The following is an 18,876-nucleotide window of genomic DNA, read 5'->3' as shown; positions in this document are numbered from 1 at the left end:
TATAATAGAGTTAAAAATAAATAATAAAATAAAATAAAAAAAATATATTAAAATAACAATTCAATTACATCAAATAGATAATTACATAAAATAAATATTTTTTTAAATATCTAATAATAAAATATATAGTATTAAAACTAATGGTACAATACAATGGGTAACAACCGGTCAACTATCCACGCAATGTTTAGATTTATAGAAGAAAAAAAGTGCTAAAGACTCAAACTTTACTCAAAGATCGATGCAGATTTGGATGTAGGTCACTACAATTCGTTGAAATCTCAGCTAAATTCTTGATTTTGAACCAATTAGCAAAAACCCCAATTCATGAAAACAATTAGGTGACTGAAATTTTCTGTAAAAAATCATACTTTCTGTTCATTCTATAGCTTAATTATCAAGAATCTTGAAACCCCATCTCACCAACCATCACTATTTTTCACCAATTTTATCATCACAGTCGTTTAGGGGTATAAAGGGGTGGTGGGGGTGGGGTGGATTGTGATGAAATGATAAAAATGGCAGCTGTATCAGTGGGAAATGGGAATGAGGTATGGAGAGCTCATGGAACAATGGCGATGATACAGCTTTTGTATGGTGGATACCATGTGATTACAAAAGTGGCACTCAATGTGGGAATGAATCAAATTGTGTTCTGTTTGTATAGGGATCTTCTTGCTCTATCTATTCTTGCACCAGTTGCCTATGTTCGCGAAAAGTTAGTTCTTTTTTTCCCCTTTATGTTGCTTTTGAATCTATAATCTTACCATGTATCTGTTTATGAATACATAGATTTAGTTTTATACTGTGGTGTTTGGGGTCAGCTTGTGATTACTGATCCACTGAGCCTGCTTATAGGTACAAGCTATGTTGCTCGAACTCTTCCTCCGAAAATCCACTGCTTTTGGTGTATTTTGGAGGATCCGACATGAAACTTGTGAAGTTGTCTTTTGTTTGGGTAAATCTGTCTACCAAGTTTTAGAGCAAATGAACTTACACTAACTGTTGTAGCTAGGATTAGGAGCTGGGATCCTAAAATGTTTAAGCCTTGCCTGAACTGCTCGGGCATCGTTTTGAGGACATAGATTTAGTTTTCTTATTGAGTCAGTGTATATTTGTTAAAGACATTTGCACTGATTTATCTGTAAAAAGAATGGACTGAGAGATGCATTTCTGAAAAATAGATGTTGCTATGGTTAATTAAATACATATTAAGTTAGAAATTCTAGATTTACTGAAATTTGTTTGCTACAATGTCTAATAGTATGTGCTTGTGAGAGTCTGGCCGATTGTTTGAGCTTGTTTACCTCATTTCAACCTGTATTTGCATTTTGAGCTGTTGTAGTTGAAGTGATTTTACATTTTTAAAAGTTTGGTTTGTTAATACTTAAATCTTTCATAAATTATTATGTTGTCATTTTCCTCTGTCCTTCATGATGGGGTAATATACTTTCTGTTTCTAATTGATACTTGGTAATCCACTATGATTACACTTCAAATTGTTCTGCTGCTCTCCGATTTGGAGGTTTGAAAACGATTCCTCATAAAAAGTAAGGACTTGCTTATCTTGTTGTGTGAGTTGGATACAAAGAAAAGCTTTTAGATTTAGTAAAATGGAATTACAATACCGATTTAAGAGCAAGATTAAAGACGTCTATCTATACATTCTCAAACTTCAGATACAAATACATGTGCATTCTCAAACTTCACATAAGAATTCTTTGTTGATATTCTGACTAGTAGCTTGAAATTGTCGCTCATGTCTCTGGCTTTTACTCTTTCTTAGTTGTTACCTTGTCTCCTTGTTCGTAAATTTTCCTTAAACCTCTACTTGAAAGGTTTTGGGCTAAATGTATGCATCTAAACTATTGTCTTACTTTTGAAAACTCTTTTAAAAATAGTATCAGTATCTGAAAGTACATGGGCACTAATAATGTTGCCTTTCCTTTATGTCTAGGAGGTCGAGGATTCCTTTGAATAGGCGGCTTCTGCTATCCTTCTTCTTTCTAGGATTAACTGGGTAAGTTTGATGTGCCTGCTATTTCTGTGGTTAACTTGCATAGTTCTTACACTGAACTAAAACTGTTCCTTTTTCTTAAAATGTTTTTTCGTTTTTCTTGGCAACTGCAACAGTATTTTTGGGAACCAACTTTTGTTTCTTATTGGTCTTGGTTACACAAATCCAACATATGCTGCAGCCGTGCAACCTGCAATACCAGTCTTCACATTCATATTTGCAGTATTGATGGGGTAAGTGAGAAATCAACCCCCTTTGTCTTCGATTCTGTATTTGTATCTGTTTCTCTTTCAAGATATATTCATGTACATTTCTGTACTCAATTGGGAGATTACTTTGTACATGAACATGAGAAGGAGGACCTGGAATCTTGTGATTCCTTACTTCACATAGGGTGAAAAGATAGCAATTCAGTCATACCATTGTATTCTCCGAGAAAATTGCTTGCGCCTAATTGATTTAGTAGTACCTACAATGAGAATCAGGATTTCCATCAATATGATACTCCATATCTTCCAAATGTGCAGCAGTGAAGTAAAAACTTCTATTGTTTGTAATTGTTTTTGGTCATCGACAAATCTGCATTCAGGGTGAAATAATGTTTTAGGTGTTTAGATGAAGTTCCATTATTATAGAGCTGTATTGCAGTCGAAGTAATATAAGTGAACCAGTTCAGTAATTTTATAAGATGGTGGATATCAATATAACCCTTAGATATAGGGAGACTTTACCGAGAAATATGAACATTATTGTTGAGGGATGCTAAAATCTTTAGTTATCAACTGGTTCTTGAAAAGAAAGGAAGCTATGCACATTGTATAACTATCTACATTTTCCACAGAAGAATTGGGGTCAATCACAACAAATTATTTGTGGTGTACTTTTTAGAGGACCTGCTAAATATTTGTCTTTGTTGCTATTCCTATTTTATTTTAATAATCGTGGTGTCTAGGCCAGCTAGCACGCACCTAGACTAATTCCATGGGATACTATTACCTCCCACCAACAACTACCGGGTAACTCTATCCACTAAGTCTTAGGCTGATGGGGAGAAATCATCTAGTGATTTTGTTTCCGCTGGGATTTGAACCTGAGACCTCATACTTCTCCTCCCACTTCATTAACACTAGGGCGCACCCTTGGGTGCCATTGCTATTGGCCTGTTTAGTTATGACATTTTTCAGGTCTACCATTTTCTTTTAGTAATAAAAGCAGGGAAAGATTGACACTCTTGCTACTTATACAATAGATTCTTTTTTTCTATTTCTCTGCTAGGCTTTCTTGTCCACACAGTGGTTGCCATCCTCAAATTACCAATCTGCCTTTGTGTATTTTTCATGCATTTGCACATTCTGTAGTCTGTTGTAGTTGATGATCTGCTCAACTTTACGCTTAAATGTTACTTATGCAGTACAGAAACAGTGAAGCTTTTTACTGTGGAAGGTCAAGCAAAGGTTGGAGGTACAATTGTTTGTGTTTCTGGGGCAATTTTAATGGCCATCTTCCGTGGACCTGTGGTGTTTGGAGACAGAAGCTCAGAATTCATACACAGTGATATAAGTGCTAAGGGTCAACCAGAGCCTACTGGATGGTTAATGTCAAGTTTCGTGGAATTGGGTTTTGATGATTGGCACCTCGGTGTTTTATGCTTAATAGGAAACTGTATGTGCATGGCAGCATACTTAGCTATTCAGGTAACTTGATAATCTTTTTGCTTTCATTGATTTCAATTTACTCGAGGAGAATCAGATACAGTTCAGTAACTAAACTGAAAGGCTGCACCCAGATATCTACATACTAAGATATACAACGTGATGGCTGCAAACCTTAGAGACTAGGTTCAACTCTCAGCAGAGTAAAAAACGCTAGGCGAATTCTTTCTATCACCTAAGCCTTTGTGGGAGAGTTATCTAGTACCTTTGCTGATGGGAAGTAGTAGGTACTCGATAAGGTATACGCAAGCTGGCCCAAACACAATCACTGTAAAAAAAAGTTTATTGCGCCAATTGATCAATTCCTCAAATGACATGCTGTTGAATGTGAATTGACATGTTTTTATTGGGTACATATGCTTGTTCCTAAGATTGACAGTCTGAAACTCTATGAGACAACCTGGCAAGGGAATGAAAGGAGACTTGCCTCAAAATGGAAATGCAAAAGTTGATTCCATGCATCAATAGAATCGTGAACCTTTGGATGTTCAGTAACTGTAGGAATAAATGGAAAAGTAAAACTTGATTGGTCTTGTTGAGTTATTTTTCAACTTGACCCTCACTATTAACTGTGATGCTAATGGATGAAATATTATTTGTTCATTTTTCTCTGTAAAGTTGTTCAATTGATCCATCAAGGATAGGAGGGAGCAGGGGTATAAGTGCCAACACACTGGCAGCGGGAGCAGCATGGAAAGCGAGGCTCCACACCCTTCTCCGTGGGCTTTAGGAATCGAAAAGCTCTTAGTCCATAATTCTAATGCCCCAATCATGTCCTCTGACCACATGTTATCACTCTTTTTCTTAAATTCTTTTCCTTGGATCCATTAATTTCTACTGATCAGATCGAACAATTACTTGAAACCTTCAAATTTGATTTTAGGCTTTTTTTTTATTATATGAAATGATTCCGAGTGTCAAGTGTTTGATTATTAGGTGATTTTATAAGAAATGATTTCCTTACTAAAAAACATAACAGCCTATATTTTTCTTGGTGAACGATGTTCTTTTTTGGGATATAGTTGGCAATTTAGATTTTGGCATGTCTTGAACCATTGTCTAAAACATCCTTGACTTTTCCAGATAAACCGTTTCTGTTTGTATTGTTTTGGAATATTCTAACTTGACTGAATTTTAAGAAATTTTCAGGCTCCAGTTTTGGCAAAATACCCTGCTAGTATATCAGTGACGGCATATTCATACCTTTTTGGTTGCCTTTTAATGGTAGCAACAGCCTTCTTCGTGACCGATGAGTCAACCGACTGGAACTTGACACAATCTGAAGCTTTTGCTGTGTGCTATGCTGTAAGTTCTCATTCGCCATCATTATAGTTCCTGTTCTGTTGCGAGTTCTCATTACTACGTATTTTATGGAGTAAGCAATTTCTTCTCCACATGAATAAGTACTCTACTCAAGGCATCAGTCGCGACTTCTTTTCAGTTTGAAGCTTAGCTCCTTCCTCTCTTACAAGCGGAAAAGATGCCTTGGATTATACAGGTCTATTAGATGTGCATACAATGCGTTCCTGACAGCATACATCAAGTTCACCTCAGACATTTTAATGCGCTTCATGCTTTTCTTCCCTGGTGTTGCTCTCTAGATTACCAATCATCATCGACTACCTAGCCATGCCAATTAGTGATAGGGATGACAGCCAAACCATGACTATTATGAACGCCAAAATATCTACTTGAGCTTTATGTGTAATGTTTCATTACGTATTCTCTTCTCTAGCTATGTTTCACGTTAGTTTTGGGAAACAAGATATAATCTTTTAGTTAGCGGCGAAATCAAAGTAGTTAAGTTACCATCATTTCTATTTTTCAGGGAATTGTTGCATCTGCCCTGAACTACGGAATGTTGACATGGTGCAATAAGATTCTTGGCCCTTCTATGGTTGCGCTATACAATCCACTTCAACCTGCTGCGTCTGCATTTCTATCAAGAGTTTTCCTTGGGAGCCCTATTTATCTAGGAAGGTCAGTGCTTAACTTCCCCTATAAGCAAAACTTGTGTATATATACCAAATGCTTATTATCATTTCCTCGTTGTCATGCTTCACGATTTTGGACACAACGAGGCCTACAAAGGCGAAAGAGTTTTGAAAGCTCTTTCCCCTGGAAAATGAGCATATTCATATTCGTTTATACTAGCCACATTTGGCTATCTCATACAATCTTTTCGCCTTCTACTCTTACGATCTCATGAATATTGTCAATGCAGCATATTTGGAGGACTTCTCATTATATCTGGGCTTTATTTGGTAACTTGGGCATCTTACAGACAAAGGCAAGCAGCCATTGGTATCGATCCTCATGCTTCTCGATCGTCGGATCCTCCAATTACATATCAACTAGGACACCTTTTTTCAGTTCCTCCTTCCTCAATACCAAAGATCATTGATTAGGTAGTGCTGTGGATATTCATATTGAAGTGACAATTTTTATCAAACTTTTTTCCTGTATTAGTTAGGAGGCATACAGAAACTCTATTATCTCTGTTGTTGCTTATACTAGAACAGCTTGTTGAATCTCGATGATACACTTATACCCGCGAAATATACTCAAGGACACTGTCCTTGATACAAAAATTTCCATGTTTTCTTTTCAACAATATTATCCCCAACAAAGAAACAAGCTTTGAAATCTACATATGAATAAGAATACTACTCAAAAGGCATAATATATGAATAGCACATCTGAACACCTCAACTTGTTTCCATTGTGTCGGTTGAACATTCTAACTAATACAATATCATATAGACATACATCTCTAAAATTATGTGTCGTGTCAGTGTTAGGTGTCAACGAGACACAATGAGGACAACTTTTGAAGTGTAAAGATGTACATTTTCAAAACTGGAATGTGTTTGAATCAGCACTGATTAGATGAAAATCATGAAGCTGGATGAATAACCAAAACACAAATCATCTAAAACAACTATAGATCGTATATAACACAACTCTTTCGATAAATATCGATGCAGAGAACAAATCAAACACATCAAGAGTTATAATATAACCAAAACCTTACGCTTTAAGGATATACTACTGTGGGAGTTATAGTTCTGACTCTTCATAACACTCCATCGACAAGTACGAAAAAAAAATTTCATGAAATAATAGTACTCAAAAATAATTCATCATTTAGACTCGTGCAAAAAAAATTTAGCAATGCTAGTGTGCAAGGCTATAAGACATTAGAAATGTCTTATTTCTTCTCTTCCTTCTCAGCTTCAGCTGCTCTCTTCAACCTCGCACCAAAATGACGAGCATTGGTACGCTCAATACGCAGCTTGCCATAAGCTTTGAATGATTTCATTTCATCAGTGACCTTCACAAGCTCGATAGCTGGCTGCTCTCTAACAATAGGCAAGTAAGGACCCTGGACTTGGGTGGCATTAGCAAGTTCCTCAGCACTAGAATCACCAGCCTGTGCATTTGTGTTGGGAAGATGTAAGTTCAAAGACGCTACATCAAAATACCAATAAGCAAACAAAAAGTTGTTCAATTGTCATAGCAAGACTGGTTACCTTGACTTTCTTAGCATGCCTTGGGAAGATAACTAGCTTAGCTTTGTATGTCTTGAGTCTCTGGACATTGGTCTGGAGACCTTCTAGGGATCTGTTCCTGCGCCTGTGATCCACAGCAATGCCGATAGTTGGAGCAAGTTTTTTGGGGATACCAGCTGCCTGAAAACAAAACAAAAAAAAGCTGCTTGATATACTGGAGTCTCTAGATACAAGTACATGGTAAGGAGGGCAAGATATATTTTTGGCAGATTATATCTAAAAAATAAAAAGATAATGATGTGATCAACTTCAAATTCTATAGTTGCAACTTAGATAGAGGTGTAAAATGGAGTCTGCCCCGCTCAAAAAGGCTTTCGGCATGTGAACTTGCTTGCGCAAGAACCAAACTCTATATAAGCTCAACATGCCAAACTCTAATAGAAGCTCAGTGTCGAACATAGATCCCAACAGGGAAACAAATCTAAATTGAGCCAAATACGTCTAGTAGGTGGTTGCTTATTACGACAACCTCGAGCAAGATTAGACAGAGAAATCTTACTTTCAGTTCTTCTAGAGAGAATCCCCTGCCAGCTCTGACTTTCATGTTGTATTTTAGTGTTTGCCCATGAACAATAGGTCTGAGTGATCCTGCTGTTGGCCTAGGGAAGATTGTTGCAGCTTTCTTCTGCCTAGCTGGAGTTGGCAAAAGTAAAATAGGTCAGGAAGTGTAAGTATTATTGAGCCAAAGTTGAATTTTGAGGCTTAAAGCCATCAAAAAAAAAAAGAGAAACTCACCAGCACGTCTCCTTGTTTTGCGAGCAGGTTGATTAAACCATGTCCTTACATAGTTTTGCCAATGCTTCTTAAAGTGGCCGTTGGGGATAACATTGTTATGCTTCATGGTTTACCTGTGTATGCTGAAACAAGGAATTTAGGTTACTAAGAATTGGAAACACCTTAGGAAATATATGACAAGGATAACAAAGCACCAATGCAACATGCATGGAACATGGTTTTTCAATTAAAGAAGTAGGTCTATGAAATTCGAAAAGCATTTGAGGCTGCCCTAGGAGGTGTGAAAGCTTATGAAAACATTATGATTCAAAAAACAAGAAATAACTCAGGATTAATATGATAAGCATTTTAAGAACTTATACTAAAATAAACAACAAGAAGGATCCAGTATTTATGATTCAAACAGCATGAAAAGTTTCAAGAATAACTTCAATTTTGTGATTTTATCAAAATGAATACAAAGAAGTTCAAAGGACACCAGGGTAGCAGTAATTCCTGAGCATTTCTTCTCCTACACTTTATTCATGCAAAAGTTGCCCTTCCATTACCGAGCATCTCTTCTCCTATATTTTATTCATGCAAAGTTGCACTTCCAATAACATCACTGAATATACCATTACATTTTACCGAACCAAACACATTAACAAAGATAAACATTGCGCTAAAACAGTATTTAACACCTTCCTTAATCTACACATACATCAATATGACGGCATACCACACCATACAAACAATATCAATATGAATAGAAGATATCATTCCTGGAGCAAAATGAAAGTGTAATCACATAAATCGGTGGATTTGAGAGAATCGGAACGAACACATCTTAGTAAAACAGGCAGTCCAAAAAAACATAACTAACATAAGCAAAAGCAACTCTCATATATACAAGTGCATTCCACCACTCCAACCTGCCCTCATTCTCCAATTGAACCCAAATAGATAGTTTTCAATGACGGCAGTGTCCGGCTATCACCTCCGGAATTGAAATTACAAACTCAGTCAATGGTTCACTAACTGAAATTCCATCTAACTATAACCATAACAATCTAAATTAATCAATCATCATCATCTAGCGAAAACACTCACTCCTAAATAAACAAAAACAATAAACAACATATCAATCAAAATATACCAAAAAATTCATTTTATAGTTTCTCAGAACCCTCTCAACACTTCCGCTCACCATCTCCGGCCTCAAATCCAGAAAACACCAAACAAACTACCGGAAAACCACACTTAATACTCATTTTCATCACAATAAGCTCATTAGAAAGCAAATTCAAACTACACTACAATTCTATAAGCAAAATTAAACCGTAAAACATCAAACCATTAGCAAATCTAACTGAAACTCACCGGGAAATCGAGCAAAGCTGAAGTTTTTTCTCCTTTTGAGGCTTTTGAAACAATAAGGTTCGCTTTTATGTGAGAAACCCTAAAACGAAACAGTTTTTTGGGCTTCTAATAAGCCCATTACTCTTTAGGGGACAAAGTTTCAAAAATAGCCAATTCGTAAACTTAAAAGATTGCAACTTTAGCCAATTTGAAACTATTTTTAGGCATTCACTATTGAAGTTGACAATATCAAACTTTTGGTGTTATTGTGTGAAGTTGTAGGATTATTGATAAGGAAAAAATAGATTTTTTGAATCTCAAATTTTTGATAAAAATTATCAAAATATACGTTTTATATTTTTCTTTTATTTCGAATATTTTTTTCTATTTCGAAAAACCTCTAAAATATTTTATTTCTTTAATGTATTCGAGCTACATATTAATGTATTCGAGCTACTATTTAATGTATTCGAGCTAGTATTTAATGTATTCGAGCTACATTTCATGTATCCGATTTATTTTATAATGCATTCGAACTAGCTTTTAATGTATCCGAGCTAATTTTTAATGTATTCGAACTAGTTTTTAATGTATACGAGCTACATATTATGTATCTGGTTTATTTTATAATGTATTCAGATTAGTTTTTAATGTATCCGAACTACATATTATATATTCGAGCTACATATTATGCATCCGAACTAACTTTTAGTGTATCCGAACTACATATTATGGATTTGGTTTATGTTATAATGTATTCAAACTACATATTAATGTATCTCATTTATCTTACTTTTAAGAAATTTATTAAATTACAAAATAAAGAGAGATAAATTTATAATTTCATATTAAAATTATGTAATTTCCATAAAATTTACTATTTTATCAAATATATTGTTATAGTACCCAAATATTAAGTATTATCTAATACTACGACCGGAAAAAAGAATTGACCTCTAGAAAACTCATTTTTAAGGTCTCTTTATGACCTTAAGGACTCTTTTAAAGTGGGTTAAAACCTCATTTCTTATAATAGAAATAGAATTGTAAATCTAAAAGGATTGGCGCATAGATACTACAATATGATATTAAAAATTAAAGTACAAATACAAAACCAAGTGAAAGGAACATTAATTAAATAGCCACACATACATATACAGCCGAATTGTGCTTCAACTCGCTGCTACGGAGCGTTGAGCATTTGCTGCCGCCGGCTGTATTGCTCGCCGCCGTTCAATCCTTCCGAGGTATGCGAACTCGATTTTTCTCTCTTTTTTGCTTCTATTTCTGAAAAACTGAATTAGATAAACTGATCTGATGAAGAAGAAGAAATGTGTTCGTTCAGACTGTCTTTGTAAATGAGGGAAAACAATGAATTGATTTGTTTTTTGTTTTTTTTGATAACGCACGAAGAAGAAGTATTAATGTGTATTGATAAATTTGTAGGTTTTCAGAAGAAGCTAAAATTTGTAGTTATTTTTTTTTTTCTTCTATGTTTAACAAATGAATTGGAATTCCTAATTATTTCAATGTTTGAGAATTTGATGTATTTAGTAACTAGGAGATATGATTTGCCAGTTTCAAGATTAGTGTTATCTTTTGGCTTTTTGAGATACAAGCTAAGTGAACTGGACCATTATTTTGAAATGTTGTATATTTTTTAAAAAAATTGATATGAGGAGTATTGCTCAGAGAATTAGTCGATTAGTTTTGTACAGTATAGCTCGGAGAATTAGTCGATTCGATTCTTGATAAGCAGAAGTGGTGGTGAACAGTATCTTTTATATGGTATTCTAACATCTACCAGCCTCGACTGTTCTCCCTAGGAGTCAATAGTATCCCTCTCCGTGTTGCTCTCGTGGTGACTCGAGCCCCCCAACTTCACAGTTGGAGTGGAAGGTGTTTACCGCTTGAGCTAACCCTCCCTTTGTTTAGAAGTGACACACAAAGTGGGACTGAGACAGTAATGTTTAGTGAATGCGATGACTCCCACCCACTCCCCTTTATGTATTGTGGTTGTGGGAAATGCTTCCGGGAAAGAGAGAGGCGGGATGTTTCAATATAAGAGTATGAAGAAGCATATGATAAAAATAGAGATTGCTAAATGATTAGGTGATAATTGTTTTTAGTATGACCTCCTATTCTTGGACTTATCTTATATATATATACTTCTATTCTACTTTGGCAATACAAAACAATCAACTCAGACAATTGAGCGACTAAGATTCTCTATATTTATATTTGCTTAGTTTTGCAAGTCTCGCAGACTAAATTTGAAAAACCCGATCAACAAAGTAAAAATTCGTATAGCCAAACAACTGAGCGACTAAGAGTCCCTTTAGCTATAATTGCTTAGTTTTGTAAGTCTCATAGGATAAATTTGATAAACCCGGCCAACAGTGAGTTTAGAAGATCACAAAAAAAGCCCACTTGGCTTCTAGACCTAATTCTCCAAATCTCCTTCTATATATTCTCCTCTTCCTTCTTATCAATCTATCTAGGGTTAGCTCCCAATTTTCTACACGCCGGGGATTCAGTGGCCGCAATCGGTACTATACCGCCAATCTAGAATTTGCTTCGTTTTGAGTTTTCATGTATTAACTGTATTCTATATATTTTGCACTTCGCAATCATATAAGCTTCGCTAAATTCTCAAATTAGTGGTCTTACAGTGTTAGTGCATATAGGAAAAGCTGAATTTATCAGCGGCGACCAGACATCCGTTGAGATGAATCCAGAGATGCGTTTTGTTTTTGCTCCTGTCTACTAATTTCATCTCACATTTTGCTGTTATTATATCTCTAGTTTTTTTTATTTTGATGGTACAATTTTTGAAATTGGGGCGAGTTTTTCAGTACTCGTATAACCCCCAAAGTATCTATATCATCATAGAATAAGCCGTCTTTGTTGATGTAGCATTTGATTTTTTCTGTTTTCCTTTGGGATGATTGAAGATACATCTGTTTAATTTGTGTGGCTACATGAACTTACACAATAAAAAAGAGTGTGTTAATATGTCTTTGATTGCACTATATGAAAGTCTATTCAACAGAAGTTTTATCTCGTCTGGAATTACAGGATAGAGCCAACTTTGGAGACCTTGAAAAATAGGTAACGCTGGGTGTTATTTTGAAGCGAAAACATAAGCATTATGAGAACAACATTAGTGAGACAGAAGGGTATCAAGATTTATTGGAAATATTACAGCAGTCTTTGCCATCCCAAGGTGAATGAGACACGTTCTTCAACAAACTTGCGTTCATTTAGCAGCTCCAACAAATTCAGCGATTACTCTGATGACTCCGCTGAATCCAACTATCCTCCTCCTCCTGAGCCTATACCAAATAGGCCCTTAAGAGCTGATCCCAGAAGGTCCTTCAGTCCATCCCAAAGACAGCATCCAAGCAGCAGAAGCAGCAGCAGCAGCCCCAATCATTCTACAACTTTTAGAAGATTCGGTGAGAACAATGAAAGTCAAATGAAATCCCAGGATAGTGAAGATTTTCTGAAAAGATTTCAGCTTGGATTTGATCGTAAAGAGGAAAACCCAAACATGAACCCCAAAGCTGAAAGTAGAGACTCTCCTGTTTCGGAGGCACCTCCAGCTCCACCAGAAGATGCTGATGAGATATTCAAGAAAATGAAAGAAACTGGCCTAATACCTAATGCTGTAGCAATGCTTGATGGGCTCTGCAAGGACGGCTTGGTACAGGAAGCGATGAAGCTCTTTGGCCTGATGCGTGAAAAGGGTACAATACCTGAAGTTGTTATCTATACTGCTGTGGTAGATGGCTTTTGTAAAGCCCAAAAATTTGATGATGCTGTGAGGATTTTCCGTAAAATGCAAGGTAATGGCATTATTCCTAATGCTTTTAGTTATGGTATCATAATCCGCGGGCTCAGTCAGGGCAAGAGATTAGATGATGCCCTTGAGTTCTGCTTGGAAATGTTAGAAGCTGGACATTCCCCCAACGTGGTAACGTTTGTGACTTTGGTTGATGGATTTTGCAAGGAGAAAAGCCTTGAAGATGCACAAAACATGATCAAAACAGTGAGGCAAAAAGGGTTCATCGTTGACGATAAGGCTGTTAGGGAATTTTTGGACAAGAAAGGGCCATTTTTGCCAGTGGTTTGGGAGGCAATCCTTGGGAAAAAAGCTTCACAGAGGCAATCTATTTTCTAAGTTCTTTTTTTTCCTCTGAAATATTCTAGAGTTTTATCGACATATGGACAATATGTATGAGTATTATCATTTTATTCAAATTTTAATAGCTTTTTAATGCCTATTTGGACTGTTGCAGAGTCTATAGTTTAGAACTTCTTTGTGCCAATATCTGCTATCAATGTTTTCATGCTTTGCATTAGAGGCTTTGTTTTGTGTGAGATGAACTCAGAAAGGAATTAACTCTACAATTACTTTACACAAATAATTGTTGATCAAAAGTTAGCTCAACTCCAAGTTACATAGCTAACTCATCCACTCAAATTATTAAAGATTTAAATGAGATATAAACAGACCTACTCTACATATGAACTATGAGACGATGCACTTCTTTACATAGGATAAAAAATTTTGAACATCGTTAGATAGCCATTAAAATATATATTGTGAAGCATCACATCATATTATATAGTTTTAACAAGTATTACATAGTTCACAAAATGTCTATATACTATATTAGAAAACATAGAAGAAAGGTTGGTCTTCCAAAATTTCAAAAATTGAGGCCTTCTCTCCACCACCTTGTTCTGCTCCCTGGAATTGCTTCGCATTGTCGCCGACAGTTCCTCCATTTACAAGGCAATGTGTTTGTACTAAGAGCAATTGATTCATATAAAAAGATTTAAATCCATAAGTAGAGTACAAAACAACTATTGCATCTCCATTGATAAAAAAAATTCCAAAAATTACAATCTTTAAGCCAATATCAGTAACAACAAGAAACAATACATAAAAGTTAAAGAAAGATAAAAGTGGAAACAATGTTGTATCTATGATGTGAAGTCAGAAGTAGCTGGTTGTAGTAATCACATTAAAACATCAGTGGGAATCCGAATGATTTCTTCATCATCCTTACACACCATTATTATCAATGCATTTCATCAAAAATTGTGTAAAAAAAAACACAGAAATTGGAATAATAGCACTGGAAGACATAAATGTACAAATTTCAACTCTTTAAATGCAAAACATAAGCTATGGATCAGAATATCTGGCTTGGATTTTCTCCTAATAAGGAAAAAATACAGTAAAAGCGCTAAGTAATTTCAGCTTCGATCATCTGGGGAAATAATCATCATATCCATAAACACAAAATTCAACAATAATCAATCATATCAGTTCATAAAAACAAAAAAAGAACAAATTTCATCAAAGGCTCAAGCATATAAAATTAAGTTGAAATGAATGTATATCTCATGGTCAATCCCAAATAGTAATAGCAGAGATTCCGCTCCACAAGGCTATAGGATATGAGATCTCCATCTTCGGATAATAACACAGGACTCTTCAATCTTCCCAAAGGTAAACAGAAAAACCAAACTGCTAAATCAACAAAGACAGCTTATTCTATGATGATATGGATATATCGGATTATACGAGTACCAAAAAACTCGCCCCAATTTCAATAGTCTACCATCAAAATGAAATATCAAAGTATAAAAACAAAAAAGTGACATTTATTTATCTCAAATGACTGAATCCATAAATAATAGCAAGTTATAACTATTGACATCTCTAAAACCTCATGATCAAGTCTTTCTAAGTACATTTATACATCAATATAAACAGTTACAAAGAAACCAGTATTCAAACAATGGGGAAAATCCTCAGAAGAATTGCTTGTAGTTGACATCAAAATCGATAATTCAGGTCTCAAAGATTTCATGCCATCATTGGATAATCCCCAAACACTAGATAAAATCAAAAAAACAATATTAAACAAGTGCATTATTTTTGCATTTTGAGTCCTACAGGCTACAATACAGCAAAAACTTGTACCAAATCAATGTAAATCATCTAAAATTGAACAAAAATGACACAGAAAGTGGAATAATTGTACTGAAAGACATGAATTAACAACAATACAAAACATAAATTGGTATATGGATCAGAATTTCTGGCTTGGATTTTCCCCTATAAGGAGAAAATGCACTAAAAGCGCTCAATAATTTCAGCTTCGATCATCTGGGGAAATGATCATCATATCCAACCAAACACACAAAATCAACAATAATCGACCAATTTCTTTCTTAAATACACAAAAAGATGAAATTTTTGTCTTATAAATGGATACATACAAGAATATTAGGCTTGGACTTACACCTGAACAGAGATCATACATGAAAAAGAGCTCAGTAATTTCAGCCTCGATCATCTGGGACATAATAATCATATACATACAAAATAAACAATTATCAATCAAATCAGTTCATCATACAAAAAGATCAAATTTTTATCATATAAACAGACGGATCAGAATATCTGGCTTGGATTTTCCCATATAAGGAGAAAATACATAAAAAGCGCTCAGTAATTTCAACTTCGATCATCTGGGGAAATAATCATCACTTCCATCAATTGAACAAACAAAAAGCATTAGCTTTATGAAAAATATCTCCAAATCTGATTCAAACAGCACTTTAAAGAGCTAAAATGACAAAATTATGAAGCAGAAATGGAATATACATATCGCGTCGGCTCATACACAGCGATCATTGTATATAAACATCGATGGTAATCAGTATATCGACGCATTTCAACAAAAATAATCATATTGTAAGTATATGGATCAGAATATCTGGCTTGAATTTTCCCCTGAACGGAGAAAATACATGAAAAAGCGCTCAGTAATTTCAGCTTCGATCATCTGGGGAAATAATCATCAACTCCATACAACAAATTAAACTAACAAATTAACAGTCAAAACATAGAAAACAATTGAAATTAATACATATGGATCAGAATATCTGGCTTGGATTTTCCCTAAAGAGGAGAAAATGCATTATAAAGCGCTCAGTTATTTCAGCTTCGATCATCTGGGGAAATATTCATCAAATCCATATTCAAATCAATCAGAAAAAAATCATAATAAACACTGACAATATTTTGAAGATTTAAGAGAGAAAATGGAAGAAAATTGGAGATGGATCAGAATATCTGGCTTGGATTTTCTCCTAATAAGGAGAAAATACATGAAAAGCGCTCAGTAATTTCAGCTTCGATCATCTGGGGAAATATTCATCACTTCCATCTCAAATCACAAAGCAGTTTACACATAGTTCAAGCAAAACAAAACTATAACAAAGCCTCAGAATTGCAGAATTGACAACAAGGCCTTAAGGGCCATTCAGTCCCGAAAGATGGTGTTCTTTATAATAGATTTCATCACAGGCATGAACATATAAAAATTATATTGAATTGAATGTATTTCTCATGGTCAATCCCAAATAGTAATAGCAGAGATTCCACTCTACAAGGCTATAGGATATGAGATCTCCATCTTCGGATTACAACACAGAATCCTCCCATCTTCCCGAAGGAAAACAGAAAAAATCAAATGCTACATCAACAAAGACAGCTTATTCTATGATGATATAGCTACTTTGGGTTATACGAGTACTGAAAAACTCGCCCCAATTTCAAAATTGTACCATCAAAATGTGAAATAATTACATAAAATTGTGAGATGAAATTAGTAGACAGGAGCAAAAACGACACCCATCTGTGGATTCATCTCAACGGTTGTCTGGCCGCCGCTGATAAATTCAGCTTTTCCTATACGCACTAACGCTGTAAGACTGCACTAATTTGAGAATTTAGCGAAGCTTATATGATTGCGAAGTGCAAAAATACAGTTAATATATGAAAACTAAAACCAAGCAAATTATACAATACCGGCGGTATAGTATCGATGGCGGCCACTGAATCGCCGGCGTGTAGAGAATTGGGAGCTAACCCTAGATGATTTTTGGTGAAGAAAGAAGAGGACAATTTATAGAAGGAGATTGGGAGAATTAGGGTTAGAAGATGAGTTAAACTGGGCTTTTTTTGTGATCTTGTAAACTCAATGTGGGCCGGGTTTATCAAATTTAGGCTATGAGACTTTGCAAAATTAAGCAATTATAGTTAAAAGGGACTTTATGTTTGTTCAGTTATTTGGCTATATGAAATTTTTACTTTGTTTATCGGGTTTATCAAATTTAGGCTATGAGACTCGCAAAATTAAGTAACTATAGCTTAATGAACTTTTCGTCGTTCAATTGTTTGGCTATATGAATTTTTATTTTGTTGGTCGGGTTTATAAAATTTAGCCTATGAAACTTGCAAAACTAAGCAAATGTAGCTAAAGGGACTTTTCGTCGTTCAATTGTTTGGCTATATGAATTTTTACTTTGTTGGTTGAGTTTATCAAATTTAGGCTATGATACTTACAAAACTAAGCAACTATAGCCAAAAGGGACTTTTTGTCATTCAATTGTTTGGCTATATGAATTTTTACTTTGTTGGTCGGTTTTATCAAAATTAGCCTATGAGATTTACAAAACTAAGCAACTGTAGCTAAAAGGGACTTTTCGTCGTTCAATTGTTTGGCTATATAATTTTTTACTTTGTTGGTTGAGTTTATCAAATTTAGGCTATGACACTTACAAAACTAAGCAACTATAGTCAAATTTTGGCTATATGAATTTTTACTTTGCTGGTCGGGTCGTTCAGTTGTTTGACTATATGAATTTTTACTTTGTTGGTCGGGTTTATCAAATTTAGGTTATGAGACTTGCAAAACTAAACAACTATAGCTAAAAGGGACTTTTCGTCATTCAGTTGTTTGGCTATATGAATTTTTTTTTTGTTGGTCGGGTTTATCAAATTTAGCCTATGAGACTTACAAAACTAAGCAACTATAGCTAAAGGGACTTTTTGTCGTTCAGTTGTTTGGCTATATGAATTTTTACTTTGTTGGTTGGGTTTATTAAATTTAGTCTATGAGACTTGCAAAACTAAGCAAATATAATTATAGGGAATCTTAATCGCTCAATTGTCCGGTTATATGAACTTTCACTTTGTTGGTTAAACCCACGAGACTTTCAAAACGAAGCAAATATAGAGCTAGAGGAAATTTTGGTCGTTCAATTGTCTAGCTGTACAAATTTTCACTTTGTTGATAATGTCATATTTTCGACCTTAAACAAGCAAATAATATCATTTTCGCGTCTATCTTAGCCTTGATGGTTGTCTAATGCTTGTTGCAAAATTAGCTGAGTCGTACAAAAATGGACTTGAATATCGTGATCATAAATAAATAAACGAAAAAAGTCAAAAATATACTTAAACTATTCGAAAACAACTCATATTTACCTTTAAACTATATTTTGGCTCAGAACTACCCTTTCTGTCAAATTATTGGGTCAAAAGTGATATTTCGACTCAAAACTATTTTTTCCGTCAAATATAATATTTAACAATTTTTGTTAATAAAAAAGATATTTTTAACCAATAATT

The 18,876-nt window shown here is 34.8% G+C and overlaps 3 protein-coding genes and 11 non-coding genes across 14 annotated transcripts; 3 read left to right on the top strand and 11 right to left on the bottom strand.

Moving 5' to 3' along the window:
* Positions 1–151: 151 nt before the first annotated feature.
* LOC107005247 (WAT1-related protein At4g19185-like) lies at positions 152–6,320 on the top strand. The gene is made up of 7 exons (XM_015203786.2): positions 152–718; positions 1,958–2,020; positions 2,134–2,250; positions 3,429–3,711; positions 4,879–5,034; positions 5,558–5,709; positions 5,954–6,320. Exons 1-7 carry the CDS (start codon positions 510–512, stop codon positions 6,135–6,137), a joined length of 1,164 nt encoding a protein of 387 aa, XP_015059272.1. The 5' UTR covers positions 152–509; the 3' UTR covers positions 6,138–6,320.
* A 340-nt stretch (positions 6,321–6,660) lies between these two features.
* LOC107007668 (60S ribosomal protein L13-1) lies at positions 6,661–9,539 on the bottom strand. The gene is made up of 5 exons (XM_015206365.2): positions 9,396–9,539; positions 8,037–8,158; positions 7,801–7,934; positions 7,263–7,421; positions 6,661–7,162 (listed from the first exon to the last, which is right to left on the bottom strand). Exons 2-5 carry the CDS (start codon positions 8,140–8,142, stop codon positions 6,941–6,943), a joined length of 621 nt encoding a protein of 206 aa, XP_015061851.1. The 5' UTR covers positions 8,143–8,158; positions 9,396–9,539; the 3' UTR covers positions 6,661–6,940.
* A 926-nt stretch (positions 9,540–10,465) lies between these two features.
* On the top strand, positions 10,466–13,689 carry LOC107005402 (pentatricopeptide repeat-containing protein At4g38150). Its single transcript, XM_015203986.2, has 2 exons — positions 10,466–10,621; positions 12,453–13,689. The coding sequence occupies exon 2, from the start codon at positions 12,526–12,528 to the stop codon at positions 13,555–13,557; it is 1,032 nt and encodes a 343-aa protein (XP_015059472.1). The 5' UTR covers positions 10,466–10,621; positions 12,453–12,525; the 3' UTR covers positions 13,558–13,689.
* On the top strand, positions 11,992–12,159 carry LOC114075431. Its single transcript, XR_003575881.1, has one exon. It is a non-coding gene; the product is annotated as a small nucleolar RNA snoR143 (small nucleolar RNA).
* Positions 13,690–14,373: 684 nt separating the features above from the next.
* On the bottom strand, positions 14,374–14,452 carry LOC114075458. Its single transcript, XR_003575904.1, has one exon. It is a non-coding gene; the product is annotated as a small nucleolar RNA R12 (small nucleolar RNA).
* Positions 14,453–14,573: 121 nt separating this feature from the next.
* Positions 14,574–14,681, bottom strand: LOC114075450. The gene has a single exon (XR_003575897.1). It is a non-coding gene; the product is annotated as a small nucleolar RNA Z103 (small nucleolar RNA).
* A 518-nt stretch (positions 14,682–15,199) lies between these two features.
* On the bottom strand, positions 15,200–15,274 carry LOC114075457. The gene has a single exon (XR_003575903.1). It is a non-coding gene; the product is annotated as a small nucleolar RNA R66 (small nucleolar RNA).
* Positions 15,275–15,479: 205 nt separating this feature from the next.
* Positions 15,480–15,586, bottom strand: LOC114075451. The gene has a single exon (XR_003575898.1). It is a non-coding gene; the product is annotated as a small nucleolar RNA Z103 (small nucleolar RNA).
* A 258-nt stretch (positions 15,587–15,844) lies between these two features.
* LOC114075448 lies at positions 15,845–15,951 on the bottom strand. Its single transcript, XR_003575895.1, has one exon. It is a non-coding gene; the product is annotated as a small nucleolar RNA Z103 (small nucleolar RNA).
* A 209-nt stretch (positions 15,952–16,160) lies between these two features.
* Positions 16,161–16,268, bottom strand: LOC114075453. The gene has a single exon (XR_003575899.1). It is a non-coding gene; the product is annotated as a small nucleolar RNA Z103 (small nucleolar RNA).
* A 61-nt stretch (positions 16,269–16,329) lies between these two features.
* Positions 16,330–16,437, bottom strand: LOC114075455. Its single transcript, XR_003575901.1, has one exon. It is a non-coding gene; the product is annotated as a small nucleolar RNA Z103 (small nucleolar RNA).
* An 82-nt stretch (positions 16,438–16,519) lies between these two features.
* Positions 16,520–16,627, bottom strand: LOC114075449. The gene has a single exon (XR_003575896.1). It is a non-coding gene; the product is annotated as a small nucleolar RNA Z103 (small nucleolar RNA).
* A 52-nt stretch (positions 16,628–16,679) lies between these two features.
* On the bottom strand, positions 16,680–16,771 carry LOC114075444. The gene has a single exon (XR_003575891.1). It is a non-coding gene; the product is annotated as a small nucleolar RNA SNORD96 family (small nucleolar RNA).
* A 282-nt stretch (positions 16,772–17,053) lies between these two features.
* Positions 17,054–17,223, bottom strand: LOC114075430. The gene has a single exon (XR_003575880.1). It is a non-coding gene; the product is annotated as a small nucleolar RNA snoR143 (small nucleolar RNA).
* Between the last annotated feature and the right edge of the window lie 1,653 nt (positions 17,224–18,876).

Source organism: Solanum pennellii, chromosome 12 (genome assembly GCF_001406875.1).
Source record: "Solanum pennellii chromosome 12, SPENNV200".
Taxonomy (NCBI): domain Eukaryota; kingdom Viridiplantae; phylum Streptophyta; class Magnoliopsida; order Solanales; family Solanaceae; genus Solanum; species Solanum pennellii.
Note: the sequence above shows the minus strand (reverse complement) of the source record. Positions and strands in the feature narration are given on the sequence as shown.